The 20075-nt window shown below is 32.5% G+C and overlaps 2 protein-coding genes across 5 annotated transcripts; both read right to left on the bottom strand.

The window, feature by feature from the left end:
- Positions 1-1019: 1019 nt before the first annotated feature.
- LOC139517319 (calmodulin-like) lies at positions 1020-6078 on the bottom strand. The gene is made up of 5 exons (XM_071308247.1): positions 5971-6078; positions 4376-4406; positions 3648-3791; positions 2530-2781; positions 1020-1134 (listed from the first exon to the last, which is right to left on the bottom strand). The coding sequence occupies exons 1-5, from the start codon at positions 5971-5973 to the stop codon at positions 1103-1105; spliced, it is 462 nt and encodes a 153-aa protein (XP_071164348.1). The 5' UTR covers positions 5974-6078; the 3' UTR covers positions 1020-1102.
- A 5788-nt stretch (positions 6079-11866) lies between these two features.
- On the bottom strand, positions 11867-19525 carry LOC139514936 (uncharacterized). 4 transcript variants are annotated; one of them, XM_071304516.1, is made up of 5 exons: positions 19411-19525; positions 14631-14661; positions 13993-14136; positions 12513-12764; positions 11867-12013 (listed from the first exon to the last, which is right to left on the bottom strand). In XM_071304516.1, exons 1-5 carry the CDS (start codon positions 19411-19413, stop codon positions 11985-11987), a joined length of 459 nt encoding a protein of 152 aa, XP_071160617.1. In that variant the 5' UTR covers positions 19414-19525; the 3' UTR covers positions 11867-11984. The 4 variants fall into 4 exon arrangements, with proteins under 4 accessions (XP_071160617.1, XP_071160619.1, XP_071160618.1 ...); XM_071304518.1 differs by lacking the exon at positions 19411-19525 and adding an exon at positions 15814-15905 and having other exon boundaries at positions 12513-12602; XM_071304517.1 differs by lacking the exon at positions 19411-19525 and adding an exon at positions 15814-15890 and having other exon boundaries at positions 12648-12764.
- Positions 19526-20075: the final 550 nt, after the last annotated feature.

The following is a 20075-nucleotide window of genomic DNA, read 5'->3' as shown; positions in this document are numbered from 1 at the left end:
AACAAAGGCAACAGTAGTATACCGGTGTTCAAAAGTCAAAAATCGATTGAGACAACACAAATCCGGGTTACAAACTAAAACTGAGGGAAACACATCAACTATAAGTGTACAACAAAGGAAGATCAGGAACACTGAAGTGCAACAAAACCAATCGCCAATATATACAGAAACGAACTATTTGGTAACAACTGTCATATTCCTAAGTTGGCAGAGGACATTTGTGTATTCTAGTTAATGATAGGTAGTCAACTATCAATCACATTGAAGAATTTGAAACAATTCGGTGGTAATGAATTTGACAGCTTATGCCGCTTTAAGGATGTTCGCTACTCTGTTTCAAAATAACTAGCTTTTTAAAAGACTGTTATCAGTCTGTTACCTTTGATAACTATTATCAAATGATAGTATGTAAATAAAGGAACTAAAAACGCAGAAACAAATTGAGAGTCCGCGTGCTTGTTTTCGAGATATAAGCCATTAGAGTTATTCTAACTAGATTTTTCATACATTTAACAGTGGCACATTTTCCTTTCAAATACATTGAAAAAATAACAAGAGTTTTATAAGATTTTCAGGTATGGCTTTTCAAACTATATGACATATTTTGTAAAAAGAAAAGTAGGGGTTAGTTGGCAAAATGTTTTTATGGTACTTTATGGGTCAAACTAAAGGATTCCGAATGTCTGGCAAAAAATCATAAACAAGAGGAGCGAACATCCTTCAGCTTGAACAATAGGAAAAACAACGAGAGCAATAACAGGAAATAATTTGGTTTCCTTGTTGCTTTAATTACTTTGATATTCCATATTTAAAACAAATTGCGGAATGGTTGAAGTATCATCATCAGGATTTCTTTCACCGTTAACAAGACAAAAAGAAGAAATTTGACATCGTTACAAAAGTGCAACGTAGGGGTGAAATTTTAAATTTAAATGTTTCGATGTACTCTCTAGACCGTGTTACTCCAGGAAAATATTGTTTGTAAATTGTAATTAAAAAATATCGACTAATTATCATGATTAAATAATCAGTTTTTATTGTTTATATCAACTGTTTATAAAAAAGATGTCTCCTTAAATGCTGTCCATGTTAAAGATATATATCAGAACATCTTATTGATCATTCTAGTAAACTCTGCAATTACAAAAAGACATATCACAGGTTATTACAAGGTTCAAACGTATTTTACAGAATTTGTCTATAAACATAAATGTAAAATATATGTGTCAGCGCTTCGAAAATGCACATATTGTTAATAAACAGTCAGTGTATCAGTCAGTGTATCTACAGAATACTACAATTAAGTATTATATGCATACAGTTTTATATATATGAAGTACATTGTTACCATATCATGAAATTTTATATATATATAACATGTGATCAAAAGTAAAATCACAAAAATACTGAACTCCCTGATTAAATGGCAAAATCAAAGGATAAAATACATCAAACGAATGGACGGCAACAGTCATATTCCTGACTTGGTACTGTTATTTTTAAATGTAGAAAATGGTGGATTGAACCTGGTTTGATAGTGCTAAACCTCTCACTTTATGACATTCGTATCAAATTCCGTTATTTTTACAACGATGCGTGTACAAAATAGACACAATCGGCAAAACAGTCAAAATATGGTTACAGTTGTCATCACTGTGTTATAATCTCAAGACAAACAACCATATACAGAAAAACACAAAAAAATCTATCAAATTATAAAACACATTCCTTGCGTCGCGTGTTGGGCGTCAGAAAATGCAAACCGTCAAGATAACGTTAAATGAATGGTAAGTCCGTAAAATTTACAACGTTTGAAGAGAGAAAGGCATTTTTTCCCATATATTTCTTCAGTATAAATTTTGTTTTGATATTTGTAAAATTGATTTTTATAACAGTTTTAAACCTTCATTGTCAAAGTAGTAGGCCGTGATGAGATTTGACTAATTATGTTAACTGTGTTCATTGAAATAGAAAACTGTTCAAGTACATCCCATTATGAAAATCTTTTCTGATAATTTTAGCGTTTTTACATAGAGTTTTTCTCAGTATACTTTCATCTTAAAAAAAACTTCTATTTATTGTCATCGGGGGAAATAAACCAATGGCAGGCATTACAAAAATTGTTAATGTCTAAAATGCGCAAATGCATGTCTACCAGGTTGTGCTCACTCTTTTGGTCTCACTCTGTTTCGAGTTCTAACGAATTTGGTTGTTTTCAATCCTATATTTGTTTGTAAAAAGTAAAATAACGAAAATACTGAACTCCGAGGAAAATTCAAAACGAAAAGTCCCAAATCAAATGGCAAAATCAAACGATAAAACACATGAAACGAATGGACAGCGCTGAATCTCTCACTTGTATGACAGTCGCATCAATTCCATTATATTTATAACGATGCGTGAACAAAACAGACATAATAGGTTAAATTGTCAAAATAGGGATACAGCCATCATCACCGTGTCACAATTTCAATAGAGAAATTACAATTTATCATCGTAAACCTATTTTAAATTCATAAAAAAACTTACCTGTATAATCTACTTTACCATCAAAATTAACATCAGCCTCTTTAATCATTTCTCTAAAATCTTCTTCCGACATTTTTTCGTCTCCCATCTTGGTCATTACTGTTTTAAGCTCGTGTAGGTCTATATAACCATCACCGTTTAGGTCGAACATTGAGAAGGCTTCTCGTGTTTCTTGTTCTTCATTTCGTAATGGATCATAAAAATGCTTAGCGTAGTACTCCAAAAACTGATTAAACTGAACTTCTCCATAGCCTACAATATGGACATGGTTTTGTTTTTGTTTTACAAAATTATAATTTTTATGGTATACGGTGTTTGTTAGAGTTCATAGCGGAAGGTCGATTTGTGACGCTGAAATTTTGCATTTTTTTTACTTATCCATTTTTTCCCCACATGTTTCGTCTTTTTTAACATAGCCTTAAATTATCAATCTTTCAGAATTCAAAAGTCATGTACATACAACATTTTATCTGTTATATCAGAACGGTTCAAAATGAAATAAAACTCTTTTAAAGTTTTCGTCTGAAATTCTTTCCTTGATGTACCGTTATCAGGAACGCTCAAAGTCGAATATATGAAAGACAATAACAAACAAAACCAAGCAGTAAACAAAGACTCACAAAACCAAAAGACATTTACATCAACAGTTATAAATAATAAACCAGAAACATCACGAACTCCACTGAAAACCGGGAGTGAAATCAGGTGCTCCAGAAAGGTAAGCATTTCCTGCACCGTATACGGCACCCGTCGTGTTATTTCTTTGTTAAGTTCGATGGAGCCACAGACGTTCAAATGTTTGAACAAATTATTTGAAAACGTTTCGTCCGGATGGAGAATTTTCCGACGATGTTGAATGATAGTTTAAAGTAGTAAATCGTTTAGGATAGAATCTATATAACTCTGTAATTTGTAATTAATATTAATTAAGCTGATAGCAAGTTCACAAATGAGATATAATGACATTGGAGGTTAAAAGACCATCCTGACCTGCAGACACCTACCTTGTGTTATATTAAGGTATATAGGAAAAATAATTTCTGAGACAAATGCCTGTGCCTGCATGGCAGAGTAATTACTTGCCCTTTTTTGCTATAGGCCTAAATGAAAATACAAACCATCAGTGTCAATTGCTTTAAACATTTCCTCTAGTTCTTTTTCTGTCGGATTACAGCCTGTATTCCTAACAACTTTAGCGATTTCCTCTCGTGAGAGTGCACCGGATTTATCTGCATCGAATAATTCAAACGTGTTTCTGATATCTGGAACATAGGGATTGGTCAATGAAATAAATTAAATCATTAACACTTGTATTTTTATTTTTATTTTAAGATCATGGTCTTAACTACTAGAATATACAGTTAGCATGTATATCAAACCATTTTGCAGAAGAAGAAAAAAACCAACTTCGTCAAGTTTCAAGACTGTAAAGGTTGATGTAATTATTCCTAATCACTAATATGACAAACGTAGTCGTTTTAAATGTATGAAATAAATGAATGTAAATAAAGTCATATTCAGAAGAAAATAATTGATTATGAATGACAAATTAATCTGAAGTCTACTATGTATGTAAAAAGAGCTGTTAATGTTTTGATACGATATTCTACATTTTGAAAGGGAAAAGAGAGACAAAAGATACCAGAGGGAAAGTCAAACTCATAGATTGAAAATAAACTGACAACGCCATGGCTAAAAATAAAAAGACAAACAGACAAATAATAGTACAGAAGACACAACATAGCAACCAACTAGATTTGTCAAAATTATAAGATGTTAACTTCATTATTTTTTCTTTACAAAAAATAAAGATGGTTCAATGTTTTTTTGAAATGATGCACTTTACCTTCTCGTTCATGCTCGGGCAGTTTAGACGCCTAAAATAAAAAGAAGAATTATTCAAAGAACATAATATTCTGCTATTACACTTGTAAAATTGTACACCATTTGATTCAAACCGTTCTTGTCGTTTTAAACAATTCTGATTATAACAACGATAATGAATGTGTGATAAATGTTAGATATTAACTCATTTTTGTCCAGAACTCTCTTTTTTTTTCTTTTTTTTCGATACTACATCATGATTTTTCTATACAATGAAAATGTATGATTCGATTAAGGATATTCGTTATTATTGTTTCAAATGTAAATGATAAATATGATAAAACATGAAAAGTATTAATCAAATGTAAAGATCATCGACGAGGTATTGCAAATGCATTTATAAATTTGAATTGAAGTAATTTTTGATACATTTTGGAATTTTTTTTTTGGCAATTAGCTTTTCATTATGGTTTGCAATAGCCAGGAAATAAAAGAAAGCATTTGTAAAATCTTGCAACAAAAACTTAGAAAAGTAACGAAAAGGCCATAAAAACTGTTAGTCTAATGTATCGTTCTTTGAAAAGTTTGTTATAATATGATATATTTTACAGCTTAAACGGGAATATATATTAATAATATTAAACTATATGTTGTATATTTTTTTGTTTACATTAGTCAAATACATTTTTATAAACATTTCTCATTTTCTAAAAAAATTTAAAAGTAACATCAAATGCTTTTACTAAAGCAACACATCTCATAATGCCAAACACAATTAATAAAAGACGAAGAAACACAAACAAACAGTCCACAAAACACAGCAGAATACTGATCATTGACTAACAGTAATCCAAATCTTAAAAACAAGTCCGTCGGTTAGTTTAGTATCCATTTGAATACAAACTGTCTGTTGATATACCACCCACAACGAATATATTTTAGATCAAAACGTCAGACGTCTTTTAAATCGTATACCCTATATTTGTTGTGTTGTTGTTCAACTCATAACAAAGGTTTCTACAAATTTCTACATCTTTTACATAGATTTTAGATATATAGCACTGAACTTTCATGATACTGCTAATGCAGAAAAGCGCTCAAAACGTATTTTAGTGGTATATCTTAATATCATTTCTGGTATATAAATTCTCAAATCACGTGAACGAAAGTTTGAAATCAAACTTATAACTTTTCCAACTCCGATATATAAAGAATGAATACTAATTTCAATTCTTATAAATTTTCTCACAAATTTTTGAATTTCAATCACATTAACATAAATTATATAAAATATATAAAATGTCTTTCAACTGTCATAATGCAATGTAAGTGTTTATAGTTAGATAATGTAATTCAATGTTTAAGTTACCAATCAAAGTATTCAATGGTAAATGCCACGTGGCAACACAAGAATATGTACAAATAAAGGAAACAGTAGTATACCGATGTTCAAAACTCATAAATCGATAGACAAAAACAAATCCGGGTCATAAACCAAAACCGAGGGAAACGCTTTAAATACAAGAAAATGAAGACACAACATTAAAATGTAACACACACAGAAAAAAAATCCACACAAAAACAGGAAAAAAGTAAAAGCAAGAAATAATGCCTTACCATATGTAGTGACTTATTGTAAACAATTTAAGTATAAGCAATCACAATTTTAAAATAAAATGAGTTGTTTTGATTTCGAAATTTCAAACAAATATAAGGTTAGTGTGTATATTGTCATTCGTATGGTTCACTACATTTCAGAAAATATACTATTGTTATGAAAACAAGCATTCAAATGAAAAATGAACGAAAGACTAGAAGCGTTTTAAACGGATTGTGTTACACGGGACTTTTACTATATCAAATTGGTCAATGATGTGCAAAAAATAGAGATTTTTAAACTCCCGTTGTCTTAAAGTAAAACATTGAAGAAAAAATAATCGATTATTTGGATTGTACGATTTCATACCTGTAGGTTAAATCTTTGAGGTGGCATTCAGTTTATGCGAACAAGGCAGCGACAAAAAACGTAAATCCGAGGAAGTCATACAACATCATGGTAAAAAATAAAGTCATGTGTATGGGAAAGTCGAAAGTCTATACTTTTCCCCATTCCTCGTATATGTGACTGCTCGCCGAATGTGACTTATAGTATCACCGATAAAATTTGACATTTGCAACACCATGGGTTTAGCATCAAACTTTTTAAAGAAGACATGTTTGAAATGCTAAAGGTATAAAAAGTACTTGGAAATTACAGGAAACAATTGTCAACACTTTAAATATACAACCTGTATAGTAAGGAATATGAAAAAATGATTGTAAATCTGATGTATCATTTCTTTGTTTTGATAGCATACTTTTTATCATTTTGATGCGCAAATTGCAATAATAATTTCCCTGTTGAATAATGTTTTATTTAAATTTTCAAGTTCATATTTTTTTCTTCCTTTTGTACATGTTTTGTATAAAGTTGCAAGTTAGTTAAACAGAGCATATTTAAACATTTTATTTTTGCAGTCGCCAAAAACTTTAACACAATGACAAATAGTGGTGTATAAACGTGACTTTTAAAGAAGGGTTAATTGTGTTTCCAACAACACGGGAACTATTAAAAAGTTACGTTTTTAGGTTGTCTTCCATTTCGAGTGATATGAATGCTGCAATATGGTCCATTTGTCAAAGCATATTTTCGTAATGAAACGAAATATCTTATTTATTTTATTTATTCATATCGGTTCTGTCAAAGGGTTGAATATCTAAGAGATATACTTACCATGTAATACTTGGTAATGACATGAAGGTTCGACATTAATGAATCTCGTTTTAGATCATGACACACGCGTACAGCTAGTTAGATTTTTCATGGTGTTAAGAACAATAGTGTCTTTTTTTATTTGGTGTTGCAAAGGAGTTGAAATGGTAAAGAACAAACTTGTAGCATGAGTGAAACGTCACATGTGGAGTAGGATCTGATTGGTCTTCCAGAGCACCTGAGATCAATCCCAATCTTTGGTGGCTTTCATGCTGCTTGATCTTTAGTTTTCTATGTGGTGTCTTGTGTATTGTTGTTTGTCTGTTTGTCTGTTTCCTTTTAAGCCATGGCGTTGTCAGTTTATTTGTCATCTATGAGTTTGAATATCCTCTGGCATCTTTCGCCATTTTTTTACTCTTCAGGAAAATCATTCAAAATCGACTATTTTTTTTGAATTGATAATGATATAAAATCTTCTTTCTTCTTTTTAAATTGTGTTTTTAAATATTACAACTAGCTTAATATTATAATAAAGCCAGTTATTTCTTTTCACATTGAATGTCAAGTTAAAGACTTGGTTCAACACCAAGGCAAAACAGATCAATGAACAAACAACAGTTCACAAATTAAAACCATACACTGAATAATGATTCTTGCCTTACACTAAACTAACCAATAGCAATTGAACCCCAGATGGGTGGACATTTCCTGCTCTACAAGTGACACCCGCCGTAGTATTACTGCTAACATTTATTATTATTGGCAAAATTAGTATACCGATGTGGAAATCTCATAAATCCATTAAGTAGAAGCACATCAAAGTTACAAACGAAAAGAGGTGGAATCCTGTGACTCTGAAAGGAGCGAAAAGAGGTGTGTCGATAGATAAGCATGCATCACTGGTTATGCGAATCCCCGTTCAGTCAAAATATCACAATCAGTAATTTTACGAATGAATTTTCTGGTATCTAAAGTTATAAAAACCGCGAAAACATGTCGCTGGTGAGTTGAGATACAGTTACCTCATATCTGCCAACTAATTTTTAATGATGACCCTAAACTTGTGTGGTGTCGATATCATTCATTTTTCTCATATCTCTGTCAGAGCAGATTTTGTGTTAGGAGCATTTGTCTGATAATTGGTACCATAAAATGTGAACATGCAGGAGTATAATAATTATTTGAGATATGTAAAACAACATTTGATTGGAAAGAGGGTATATTTCTTCTGAGAAAATAGGATGTTGACGGTTGGAAAGTTAATATCACGACGACGGACGACGACGACGACGGATGACGGACGCCAAGTGATGAGAAAAGCTCACTTTGCCCTTTGAGCTAAAAAGACATACAAACCAGTTGGAACACAGGTTTAGTGGTCATATATAGGATAGCGACAGCATTGACAATAAGACCTCATCATCCTAAAAAAACAAGACCTTAAAGTTTGACAGCATACTTTCATATCATCATGTTCAATCTTTGAGTTGGCATTCGGTTGCTACGAGTATTCTTTGGTTCAGTAATTTGTGTATCATTGTTTAATTCGATACTTTTATTTTTTGATACATACTATACCGTTACTTTAGTATATACTGTTCCATTTAATTATATGTGCTTTAATGTCCAAAGTGTTCGATCACTGATTAAAAGAGGACGATGTCACAATAAACAGGTTTAACTCTGTCACATACATATACGTCTGCAAACAGTGGCATTAACCGAGTGGTAGTAAGTTCAACAACAAAACGAGAGTGTTTACAAATATATTAGACTGTAAATAAGAAGGTATTAAAAAGTGCGATTTTGATATCATCATAGTTTAATAACCTGGCTTCTATGAACATTGCATTGAACAACAAATCGGAGGACTTACCTTGTTTGTATTGGATACCTAAACTTCACAAAATTCCGTACAAACAACGGTATATTACCGGCTCATCTGCATGTTCTACTAAAGAATTGTCCATTAGATTGACTAAAATTCTGTCCGCAGTTAAAGAGGGTCTTCAGATATACTGTGAAACTGTTTCCTCGCGTAGTGGTATTAACCATATGTGGATTCTTAAAAACTCTAAAGAACTTCTGGATAATTTTAAATCTCGGTCTTTTTCTGAAATTAGTTCTATCAAAACTTTTGATTTTTCAACCTTGTGTACAACCATTCCCCATGTGAAATTGAAAAACCGTCTCAAAGAAATAATCCACAATGCTTTTCATCATAAAAATGGTAGCATACGCTATAAATTGATCACTTTGGGATACCATAAGGCATATTTTGTTAATAAGGAACAAAAGGGTAAAACATACTACACAGAGGAACAAGTGATCAGTATGCTGGAGTTTCTTATTGACAATATATTTGTTGAATTTGGAGGTAGACTTTTTCAACAAATTGTCGGCATTCCTATGGTAACGAACTGTGCGCCTCTCCTTGCCGACCTTTTCTTATTTTCATATGAATCGGAGTTCCTTCAGACACTTGTCAAAAACAAAAAGATCAAAGAAGCCAGGTTATTTAATTTCACTTTCAGATATATTTATGATGTTCTTTCCATTAACAATTCGAACTTTCCTGATTGTGTTCCATTAATATACCCACCAGAACTAGAAATTAAAGAGACAACAGACACGGCTTTATCCGCCTCATTTTTAGACTTATACCTCGAATTTGACATACACAGTCATCTCAGTACCAGAATCTATGACAAACGAGACGATTTTAATTTTGAAATTATCAATTTCCCCCACCTTAGTAGTAATATACCAACTTCACCTGCATATGGAATATACATTTCCCAACTTATTCGGTATTCAAGAGCTTGCAGCTCCTATTCAGACTTTGTAAAACGTCACCAGTGCCTGAGCAGAAAGTTGATGAACCAGGGGTATGTCAAAGAACGTCTCGTCCTTTTTCTTAAAAAATTCATCGGAAGGTACCAAGAACTTGTTGATAAATATTCCGTATCAACTTCACAAATAATACAAGATGGTCTTGAAGTATAGATTTTGCGTACTGACGTTGGTTATCATCTAAATAACGTGTTATAGTATTCTTTTATTTGTCTTTATTAACATTACTTTTACTGTTAAGTCAGTTTTGTTTTAGATATTCATTTGACGTGACTCTGTGCTTATGTAAAACATCATACTTTGAACGACAAAATTATTTCATTTATTAATATTACTTTACTTATGGAACTGGTCATACTTTGAATGACAAAACTATTTTATTCATTAATACTACTTTTTCTGTTGTCTGTTTTTCATGATATACTTTTGACGTGACTCTGTACTTATGTATCCCGTCATACTTTGAACCACACAATTATTTTATTCATTATTATTACTTTTACTGTTAAGTCTGTTTTTTGTTATATCTACTTTACGTGACTGCATTTATGTATGCCGTCATACTTGGAACGACAAAATTATTTTATGTCTACCTGTGCGAATTTCAAACGCGCAATTTTACACCAGTACTGAAAACCTTCCATCCTTTACGGGTAGACTTTACATAGATAAATAAAACCGTATAAGATAAGCAAAATGAGGATGTTAAATTTGATGTATGCCTTTTTGTGCTTCTTCGTTTCATTTGTTGTTTTTATAGTGATTAAGATGATAACACAATGTTGACTGCTGTACCCCTATTTTTGACATTTTTACTCTTTGAGTATGTTTGTTTTGTTCACGCATCGTTGACAATGTAATGGAATTTGATGCTACTGTCATACAAGTGAGAGGTTTAGCTAGCTATAAAACCAGGTTCAATCCACCATTTTCTACATTAGAAAATGCCTGTTCCAACTTCAAGTCAGGAATATGACAGTTTTTATCCATTCGTTTGATGTGTTTAGACTTTTGATTTTGCCTTTTGATTTTGGACTTTCCTTTTTGAATTTTCCTCGGAGTTCTGTATTTTTGTGTTTTTACTTTTTAGTAGCTTAACTAACACTAACAACGAACACTGTCCTTTCCTAGATGTTGATATCTATATCATTAACGGGAAGCCTAATACCAACATTTTCTGATTAAAGAGATGATTTTGCATTTCCTATTGTTAATTATCCATTTTTTAGATGTTGACGTTCCTTTGTCATTATCTTATGGTGTTTGCTTATTTCAACTTGTTCGATTCTCTCATGTATGTAACTACATATTTGATTTAACGAAAGAAATCTCTGTATTACTGAAAAATTATTACACCAGGGTTTTCAATATCACAAAATAGTCAAAACATTTATTAAGTTTTATCACCGGTACAAGGACATATTTTATCATCGGATGGTATGATACTTAACCCCTAACGTGAGGGATTGTGCTTTATTATTTTTAGTTGTGTTTTGTTGCTTACTAAAGTGCAAATTTTAGCTAAATAATTTTTAATCGAGTCATTCTTATTATGGAGATTTATCTAATGTTTTAATATTCCAAAGATTGAAATAATCGAGGTTAATTTCGCCATGTCCACTTTCTGGAACTCTGTAAGCATTTTTTTGTGTTTAGCTGTTTTGCTAATTTAGGAATTTGGTTTCAATATTTGATCTCGGGTATAATTCACTTGTTTAAGACTGGTTTCAATTAAGAGCTTTGTTCATAATTAAATGCTGTATTATTTGTTTGTTTATATATGTTGTAAGGTTGCTGTCTCATGAAGATACAATTATTAATCTTTGTATCAATACCAGTAATGTATGTATACCTTAAATTCAAAATTGAAATAGTTTCAATAATGAAAAAATAACATAGATGCTAGAATTGAATTAATTTTTATTTTAATGTAATAGTTGACAGCGCAGATCAATATCTTCCTTCTTTATTCGACAGAAAATCCGTCATACAGTGCATTAATTCACCATCTTAGAAATGTTCCTTTCTACTTGGTATACATCATTTGTATAAATTCTAAAAACAGAATATATGATTTAATTTTAGGAATAACAATTACACAATGAGAGAGAGAGAGAGAGAGAGAGAGAGAGAGAGAGAGAGAGAGAGAGAGAGAGAGAGAGAGAGAGAGAGAGAGAGAGAGAGAGAGAGAGAGAGAGAGAGAGAGAGAGAGAGAGAGAGAGAGAGAGAGAGAGAGAGAAATTCATAGTCATGTTTAATGATTTACTTTTACAAATTGTTATTTGGATGGAGGGTTGTCTCGTTGGCACTCGCACCACATCTTCCTATATCTATTAAATACCATGTAAAAGAAAGCATACATATGTTCTATATGAGGCTTACATCAACGTCCTAGAGCTCAGATTGTCTGCTTACATTTTTCTATTTCATTCTCACGATCAGAGCTGAACCTAGATACTGAACTGTCATAATCTGAAAGTTAATTGTAATATTTGTGAAGTGTGAGAACACATTTATTAATAGCAACATATAATCTATTATTTATTATATTTACCGACATAATCGATTCTACCATCACCGTCAATATCGAAGTCTTTAATCATCTGTTTGACCTCAAACTCTGACATTGAATCGTCACCTAAAGCTTTTAAAATATGAGTTAATTCGTCTAAGTCAATATATCCATTACCCTGTATGTCAAAAAATTGAAAGGCATTTTTCAGTTCTTCCTCTTGGTCGTGATGTTTGTCAATGAAAGATGTGGCATAATACGTTGTAAACTCATCTATATCAATATTACCAGAACCTGCAGTTAGTAATGTTAATTATTTCATTATCTGAATCCAGGTTCTTCGTGTGTATTCTGTTTATATCCAAAACGACCATTTGTATTTTGTTATTGTTTATCAGTTATTATAATACCATGTTAATTGCCTTTGTTTTTAAGTTATTGCTATTACTTCTCAAAGATGTTTATATTTGAAACGGATATACAGATTTTTATATTTCAAGCAATTATTAAAAGGACAACATCGAAGCAAATAAAGTTGTTGTACATATGGGTATGTAAATCAGGCTAATGTTTTTTAACGTTTTAATCTTGATAGGGTTATGTTTATTTATTACTATACCATGATGAATAAAAGGAGATGTATAAGTTCGTCAATGGATAACAATCTTACGACACAAATGACCAAATGACAACTAGGGGTCAAAATACACCTTTTGCAATAGCAAAAAAATTTTACAGTCAAAATTTTTGAAGCATGTTCGGTAATATAATTGTGTATATGGATATTCAAGGAAACCAAGGATTTCAAGTGGTAAATTTGAAGACATCCCGTCGGAAGTTTAACGGAAGCCATCACAAGTGGTCATTCTGATTAAAATCAAACCTCTCACTTGCTATCGTTTATTTATATGTCGCGCAAGGGAGCTCCCACGCGACATCAGAAAACGGGAGCGTTGAAAGGTTTGATTTTAATTAAATTTCAAAAGTGGTTAGCCGTTTTTGAATATCTATGTCACAGTTGACCACGGATATTTTCCACAATCCTTTACCTTAGTTGTGACATCACCATTTAGCCTCATCGTTGAATTTGTACATGTACCTACCATGAGCAACATAACGGTTGCCACTAGAGGGGCAGGAATTGCTCACCCTTCCTGGTGCACCAGAGGTTTAGTTTAGTTTTAAAGGTGTTTGCGTTTGCTTTAGTTTTCAGTGTTGTGTTTTGTTATATTTATTTTTCAATGTATGTTTTGGCTCTGCTGGTAATTGTCTCGTTTATCATTCGGTCAAGTTTTAGGGTAAGCTATTTTACATGTACCAATGGTTTTTGTATTTGGTGATGTCTTATGGTTAAAGAAGAGACTCATTAGTGTATGTTGACAAGAGTAACACGACGGGTATCACTAGTGGGGTAGGATCTGCTGACCCTCTCGGTGCCCATGATATCGACATAACTCCACTTATTAATATATGAAGATATTTAGAAAAAAGCACATCAAATTTATATGAAAAAGGTAAATACCATCTTTGTCAACTTCAGCAAACATTTCTTTTAATTCTGCTTCCGTTGGATTCGATCCTAGTCCACGTACAATTTTAGCTAGTTCGTCTAAACTAACCGTTCCAGATTTATCGACATCAAATAAATCGAAAAGTTCTTTAATCTCTGAAAAATAAGGTTATATATTTTCTTTTTTAAAACTCGTGTATTAAAGTACATTCCCAAAGCTAACTCTGATGAACGCGTTTATTTTAGACTTCCACGATCCTTGTTTCAAAACGTTTTAATGAGTTAGCTTAATAACGTTTGATACTACATTTATGTAAATGACAAATGTGAAGTAATACATTTTAGTGACGACAACAACAACAAACAAAACATAGTCTAAAAAGTGTATTAATTAGTAAGTTTTCAATACAAAAAAGTACAAGAATGGGTATGATTGCATATTCAAGTATATTTACAAAAGTTTAATTCTAGTGTTATGAAAAAAATAAATCTGTTTAACATCTGATTGTTTTATAAATATTCTTGATCACAAATCCCAGCTTGCACGCAAAACAAGTTGTTAAAGATTGGGGACTATGCGTACAAACTATTAATAATAGGTTGGTACTGGTATTTTCTATTGTAATAGTATTCTTGAGTGCATGCATTACCTTTCTTTTGTTCTTCTGAAAGTCTTTCTGCCTGTGGAGTAAAAAATAAAGACGACAGTTATAACATTGGAAATGCAATGAGTCTGTAGTAAATAATGCTTTTATTGAAATAAAATTGAAATTGTAAACCAATTACTGCCCATTTTGACTTCGATCAAATCATATCTGCAGTTCAAACTGTATTTTGTGGTCTTTGACCCAATATATAAATGACTAAGATCCTGAATTATTTCACACTATGGTCATTTTTAACGCGTTATTCATATTAGCATACAATATTTTCAGTATCATAGCTTCATATGTACTGTGTATTTTGAGGGGGGTAGCATTTATGTAGCAAACAATGCTAATCAAAATGGCACTAGTGGCCGTCCTGAATATGTAAAAACGTACAAGATTTTTGCTCAGTGTTATAGCCCTCACTAGATATGACCAGGATATTGACGAACGAACCTATCTCGACGAACGAACGTAATGGGAGCGGTAGTTGTATGCTTACTTTAACGTTTAATTTTGAAGGTGTTATTATTTGGATGACATGTTTTAGGGAGCTACCATTTGATTTTTTATTGGGGGGGGGGTGCATTTTTAGTTGTATGAATCTCTGTCCTACCTTTTTATTTTTCTCTCTATTCGGTCCTGCCTTTTTTTTATTAGTTTATCCTGACTTTTTTTTACATAAATTGTCACCCTGCCTATTTTTTGCCAAGTTGCTCATCCTGCCTTTTTTTTTACTCAAAACTCCTGTCCTGCCTTCTTTTTCAAATTTCATCCTACCCCCATAGGATTATTCGAGTGCACCAACGTCTTTCGCAATGCTCAAACAAATATTTATGCAGAATTTTGATGATTTGGAACAATTTATAAAATTATAAGATTACTAAATCACTGTTGTCGGATCGTATGTTTGATAAAATTTTTCACTAGGTACAAGTATTAAAGTTTCAACCCTCCACACCAATCCCGGGCAAGAGTGACTTGCACAGGCACTTGTTTCTGTCAATGGGGGGTTTACCACTCACACTCGTACGAAAAATCACAAGGTAGCTAACGACAATTTTCAATGTGTTCGCTTCAACCGATATTTTTTTTTAACTTTCCCTTGCCGCGATTTCTCAAACATAAACATACATCGGTCTGTCGGTAATTGATTTATCTTTACAATAAAACATGTTTCACATACCTTGAGAATACCCCTCAAACAGAATAACACACATGTGACCAACATTATTGACCTTATTCCAGACCATTGTAATTCATAAACTTCCGGTAAACTCAAAAGTTAATATAATTGTGCAATCTGATTAGTCGAATTTATCTGGTTAACTGTTTATTTATACTAGACGTTACCAATTAACAGAAAAATGTGACCAATGGGATTGCACAGTTATATTAACATCCTAAGTTTACCGGAAGTTTAGGAACTAGAAATTAGAAATTATTAGCGTCTTATTTTTAAAATTACTTCGTTGATGAACTTATCAACATCAAAGTACTTGCAAAATCTTCGTTACTGTGAAACCCCTAGAAGTATACCTTATAGTGAAAACTAAGAGTTGTTTAAATTTAAAATTTCATCAAGGTCTCTTCTGTGGAACTGTCTGACGGGCAAGTCGACAGGATTATAGTCGCCGTCACGTTAAATTGGCACCATGTTTTTTGTCAAAATTTTCCTAAATATCGACCGCGTTTACTAAAGATTATGTTTTTCAATTAGCGGAATCAAATATCATTCCAAAAATCAACTACTGTCCTACCTTTTATTGTGTTTGCACTGTATAATCCTGACCTTCACATAATCCAAGATTATTTTGTATGGTGGAATCCGACATTGTTATTATCGGAAGTGTTGCCGTGGAGTTCCACGTGCTCTCCATTTTCTAGTGTTTCTCGGAGCTTTTCCTCATCTTTATGTAAAAAGCGCGGGAAATTGTATCATCAATGACAATGATATTACCAGAGAGTAACGAATGTTATGGAAGAAGGGATCCTCATAGAAACCAAGATGGCGGTTTTACAATGTAAATAATCTTGAAAAATGTGAAGGTCAGGTTTATACAGTGGAAACACAATAAAAGGTAGGACAGTAGTGGATATTTGAACAGGATTTTACTTCCGCTAAATGAAAAACATCATCTTGAGTAAACGCGACTGATATTTAATTTTTTTTTGACAAAAAACATGGTGCCAATTTTACGTGACGGCGACTATAGAGGTCAATGTATTCAGGTTAATTTAAGGTCTGTGGTAAGTATCTGGTTAAAATATATCTTATCTTTGATGTGCCGCGTTAACATCCCTATAAAGTAAGACAGTCCGTGCGTGACCCATGAAATACGATATTGTATATGCATTTCATCGGCTATGTCCTAGCAAAATCTAGACTATACTATATCAATTAATGTGTCTGAAGACGAATTTTTGTAAAACAATTTGTTTGATTTTAAACTTTTAAAATTTAAATAAACTGAGCTCTTGAACAGATCTTTTCGATACATCGGGTTGGGCCTATAATTTTGTGTGAATTCGGGATTTATACTTATTGGGACTTGGGAATCAAGATTAATTTTTCGGGATTCGGCATAAAATGCTTTATTGTTTGGGGGATTTCGGTATTCAGCTTTTATTTTCCCCCCGAAATTCGGGATGACAACCCTCCTACTCTCTCTCACTCTCTTTAGCAGGCAATGTTGAGGAAAAAAGGAAAATCATCCTGTATTTGAATTTGTTAAATATTTACAACTCTTATAAAATCAAAAAAACTGCAGATTTTTTGTATTTCTTTATGTGAAATGACTACAAATAGGGATACGACTTCCCAAACTTTTAATACCGAAACAATTAGAGATATCAATATTCTTTTTTCAAATATCAAATACTGGTTCCAAACTAAATGTCTAAATATATCTGGAATATTTTCCCTCATATTGACAGCTATCTGAAGTCATTCATAGTAGTCTGGGATCCTGGCCCACTGCTCGACAAAATCGGATCAGGACGCCAGGCTAATTTAATAGGACCTCAATTTAATATAGGTGTGGCAATCCATCACTTTTATCCAATCAACTGTCCTTTATGATAAAGATTGGCGTGCAATTGTAGTCGAAACAATGTAATTTATATAATAACAGTGTAATAGTTTTAGGACACAGTTACATCAACATCGAAAGCAAGTTAAAAAGGTAATGTACTTTATTGTGGAAGCTGTGGACTACTGGTTCAAACTAAAATTTATTTCAACAAGTTGCTTTGTAACCACTGTCATGATATTGGGTGTTAATAGATATCAGAACGCGGACGTGATAGAAAGCCTATTTAATACATTGCTTAGACGGAAGCCGGGAAGGGAATTATATATGAGTTAAAAGTGATTTGCAATCGGGGGTCCACTTCAATACTTAATGGATTAGGGGAGCCGCTCGCGTTCTGTTATCCGATCCTTTTCATATAATTAAGATTTAAGAAATGTATACCTTTTCATACATTGCGAAGACAAAAATGTAACCTTTTCCTATATTATTTCATGTGGTGTGTAATGTAAGAGCGGAATACCAAAGTGTCAAAAGAAAGAAATTGGATGATAAAACAAAACAGCCAGGGACACCAAGAAGGATGATAGACGAAGATGTTATGGGAACTTTATTGACCTTATCATATATTTCTGATAGTTTTCCCGACATATTTACATATTTTCAAGCTTGAAAAGGTGACCTATTCAAGCAGCGCGTCTTATCGCTTTGTATATAGGAAGTGCCCCCCCCCCCCCCCTCCGAGGATTTGCATCACATAATGGTTGCACATTCAATGGAAGGAACTGCTTGCGACAAACAAATGCTGGCTCGTCATCCTTTGGGACTATTATTGGTATAATTGTTTCATCTATGGCACCAACAACATTGGGCATTCCAGCAATTTCATGAAACTCTTCCTTAGTTTTTTGTTATTCTTGAACAGGAAAATTTATCAACTGACCCATTCTCTTGACTATATGGAAGATAATGGAAGTGACAACGGGTGTAATGCATCTACAAGCACTTGCCCTACTAACGCCATGTAAGTCGCTCCTTTCTGATAGGATCTCCTGCGTTTCAGGAGTAAGTGAATTGGACCTATTTGTATTATGTTTTATATCTGGTTCTATTGCCAATTTTATTTTACTGATAATGTGTCTATCCAGTTTGTATCTGGATATAATTTCCATTTCATTTTCAAAATTATCAAATGAAGAAGGTGTATGTGGTTCTAATATTGAAAGATCACATTCGGGAAAGAGGGAACAGGATTGTAGTTACGACATTAGGAACGGATATTCTATTACGGTCAACCAACTCGTGATGGCGGTCGTAAAACTTACGAAAGGATGTTTCCAACTTCACCACTTGGAACTATTGGTTTAATGGATTCCTTCATAATGTTACCAAATTAGAAATGCTTAGGGATAAGATTAAACTTCAATTCAAAATATGATTACCGAGTGATTTTTTTACTAAAAATTAATTCAATCGGAAAACAAAATTCTGAATGACAAGATAATGATACGGCGCTTTGTATGATACATATTTTTGTTTACAGATAAGTTACATAGGCTTTTTTCTTTCAATTTGCATGTATTCAACAAAACAGTTCTGTTCTGTGATAGTTCCTGGGAATTCATGCAACACAAAGGTGGCTGTATATGAATGTAAATCGTGATATATCATTTAAATAAAGTTCATGACAGGACGATTAAAAATTGATTTCAAATAAAGCAAAAAGTTTGTGTTTAAAAAAAATGTCTTACCATATTTAAGTTTTTCTAGATCAAGTTAAGAATAGAATGAATTTCATAACAGCGTGGCAGGGACACCCGATATTTAAATGTTATTGTGTCGTTCACTGGTTGTCGACAACAAAAACTTCGCGCAATTACAGTATGTCAGGCCTCTCAATGGGGATATAAATAATTACTATTTAGCGCATGCCCATTCATAAAATTATTTTTTTTGCATGAAAGTTTATTGGAATTTCTTTTAAATAACTTCTATGCTCACAACAAAAAGTTTCTTTTAAAAGAATGAGTATATTTAGATATCACCAAGAAATCGAGAGACAAAAAATAGAAAAATTCTTTTCTGGCAATCTGCTTACCCTTCCGGATAATCTGAAATCATCCCCAGTTTTTAGTGGGTTTCGTGTTGCTGTTATACACCTATTTTTTACATTTTTGTCTATTGTGTCTGTTTTTGGTATCACCAGCCCAGTTGTCAGCACTTTAGTGTTGACATGAATATCAATTATGTGGTCATTTTTATAAATTTCCTGTTTACAAAACTTTGAATTTTTCGGAAAAAACTAAGGATTTTCTTATCCCAGGAAAAGATAACCTTAGCCGTATTTGGCACAACTTTTGGGAATTTTGGATCCTCAATGCTCTTCAACTTCGTACTTGTTTGGCTCAAAGTGATA

The sequence above is a fragment of the Mytilus edulis genome, chromosome 3 (assembly GCF_963676685.1).
Source record: "Mytilus edulis chromosome 3, xbMytEdul2.2, whole genome shotgun sequence".
In the NCBI taxonomy this organism is placed as follows: Eukaryota; Metazoa; Mollusca; class Bivalvia; order Mytilida; family Mytilidae; genus Mytilus; species Mytilus edulis.
The sequence above is the reverse complement of the archived record's forward strand: the minus strand, read 5'-3'. Positions and strand labels throughout refer to the sequence as shown.

Coding starts and splice junctions, on each gene's coding strand:
- LOC139517319 (XM_071308247.1), bottom strand. Junction 3,792..4,375: donor GCCCGAGCATGAACGAGAAG/GTAAAGTGCATC, acceptor CCTATGTTCCAG/ATATCAGAAACACGTTTGAA. Junction 2,782..3,647: donor TAAAGCAATTGACACTGATG/GTTTGTATTTTC, acceptor TCCATATTGTAG/GCTATGGAGAAGTTCAGTTT.
- LOC139514936 (XM_071304515.1), bottom strand. CDS start 15,858: ATGTTGGTCACATGTGTGTTATTCTGTTTGAGGGGTATTCTCAAG. Junction 14,662..15,813: donor GTTTGAGGGGTATTCTCAAG/GTATGTGAAACA, acceptor TTTACTCCACAG/GCAGAAAGACTTTCAGAAGA. Junction 12,014..12,512: donor TGGTAGAATCGATTATGTCG/GTAAATATAATA, acceptor TTCTGTTTTTAG/AATTTATACAAATGATGTAT.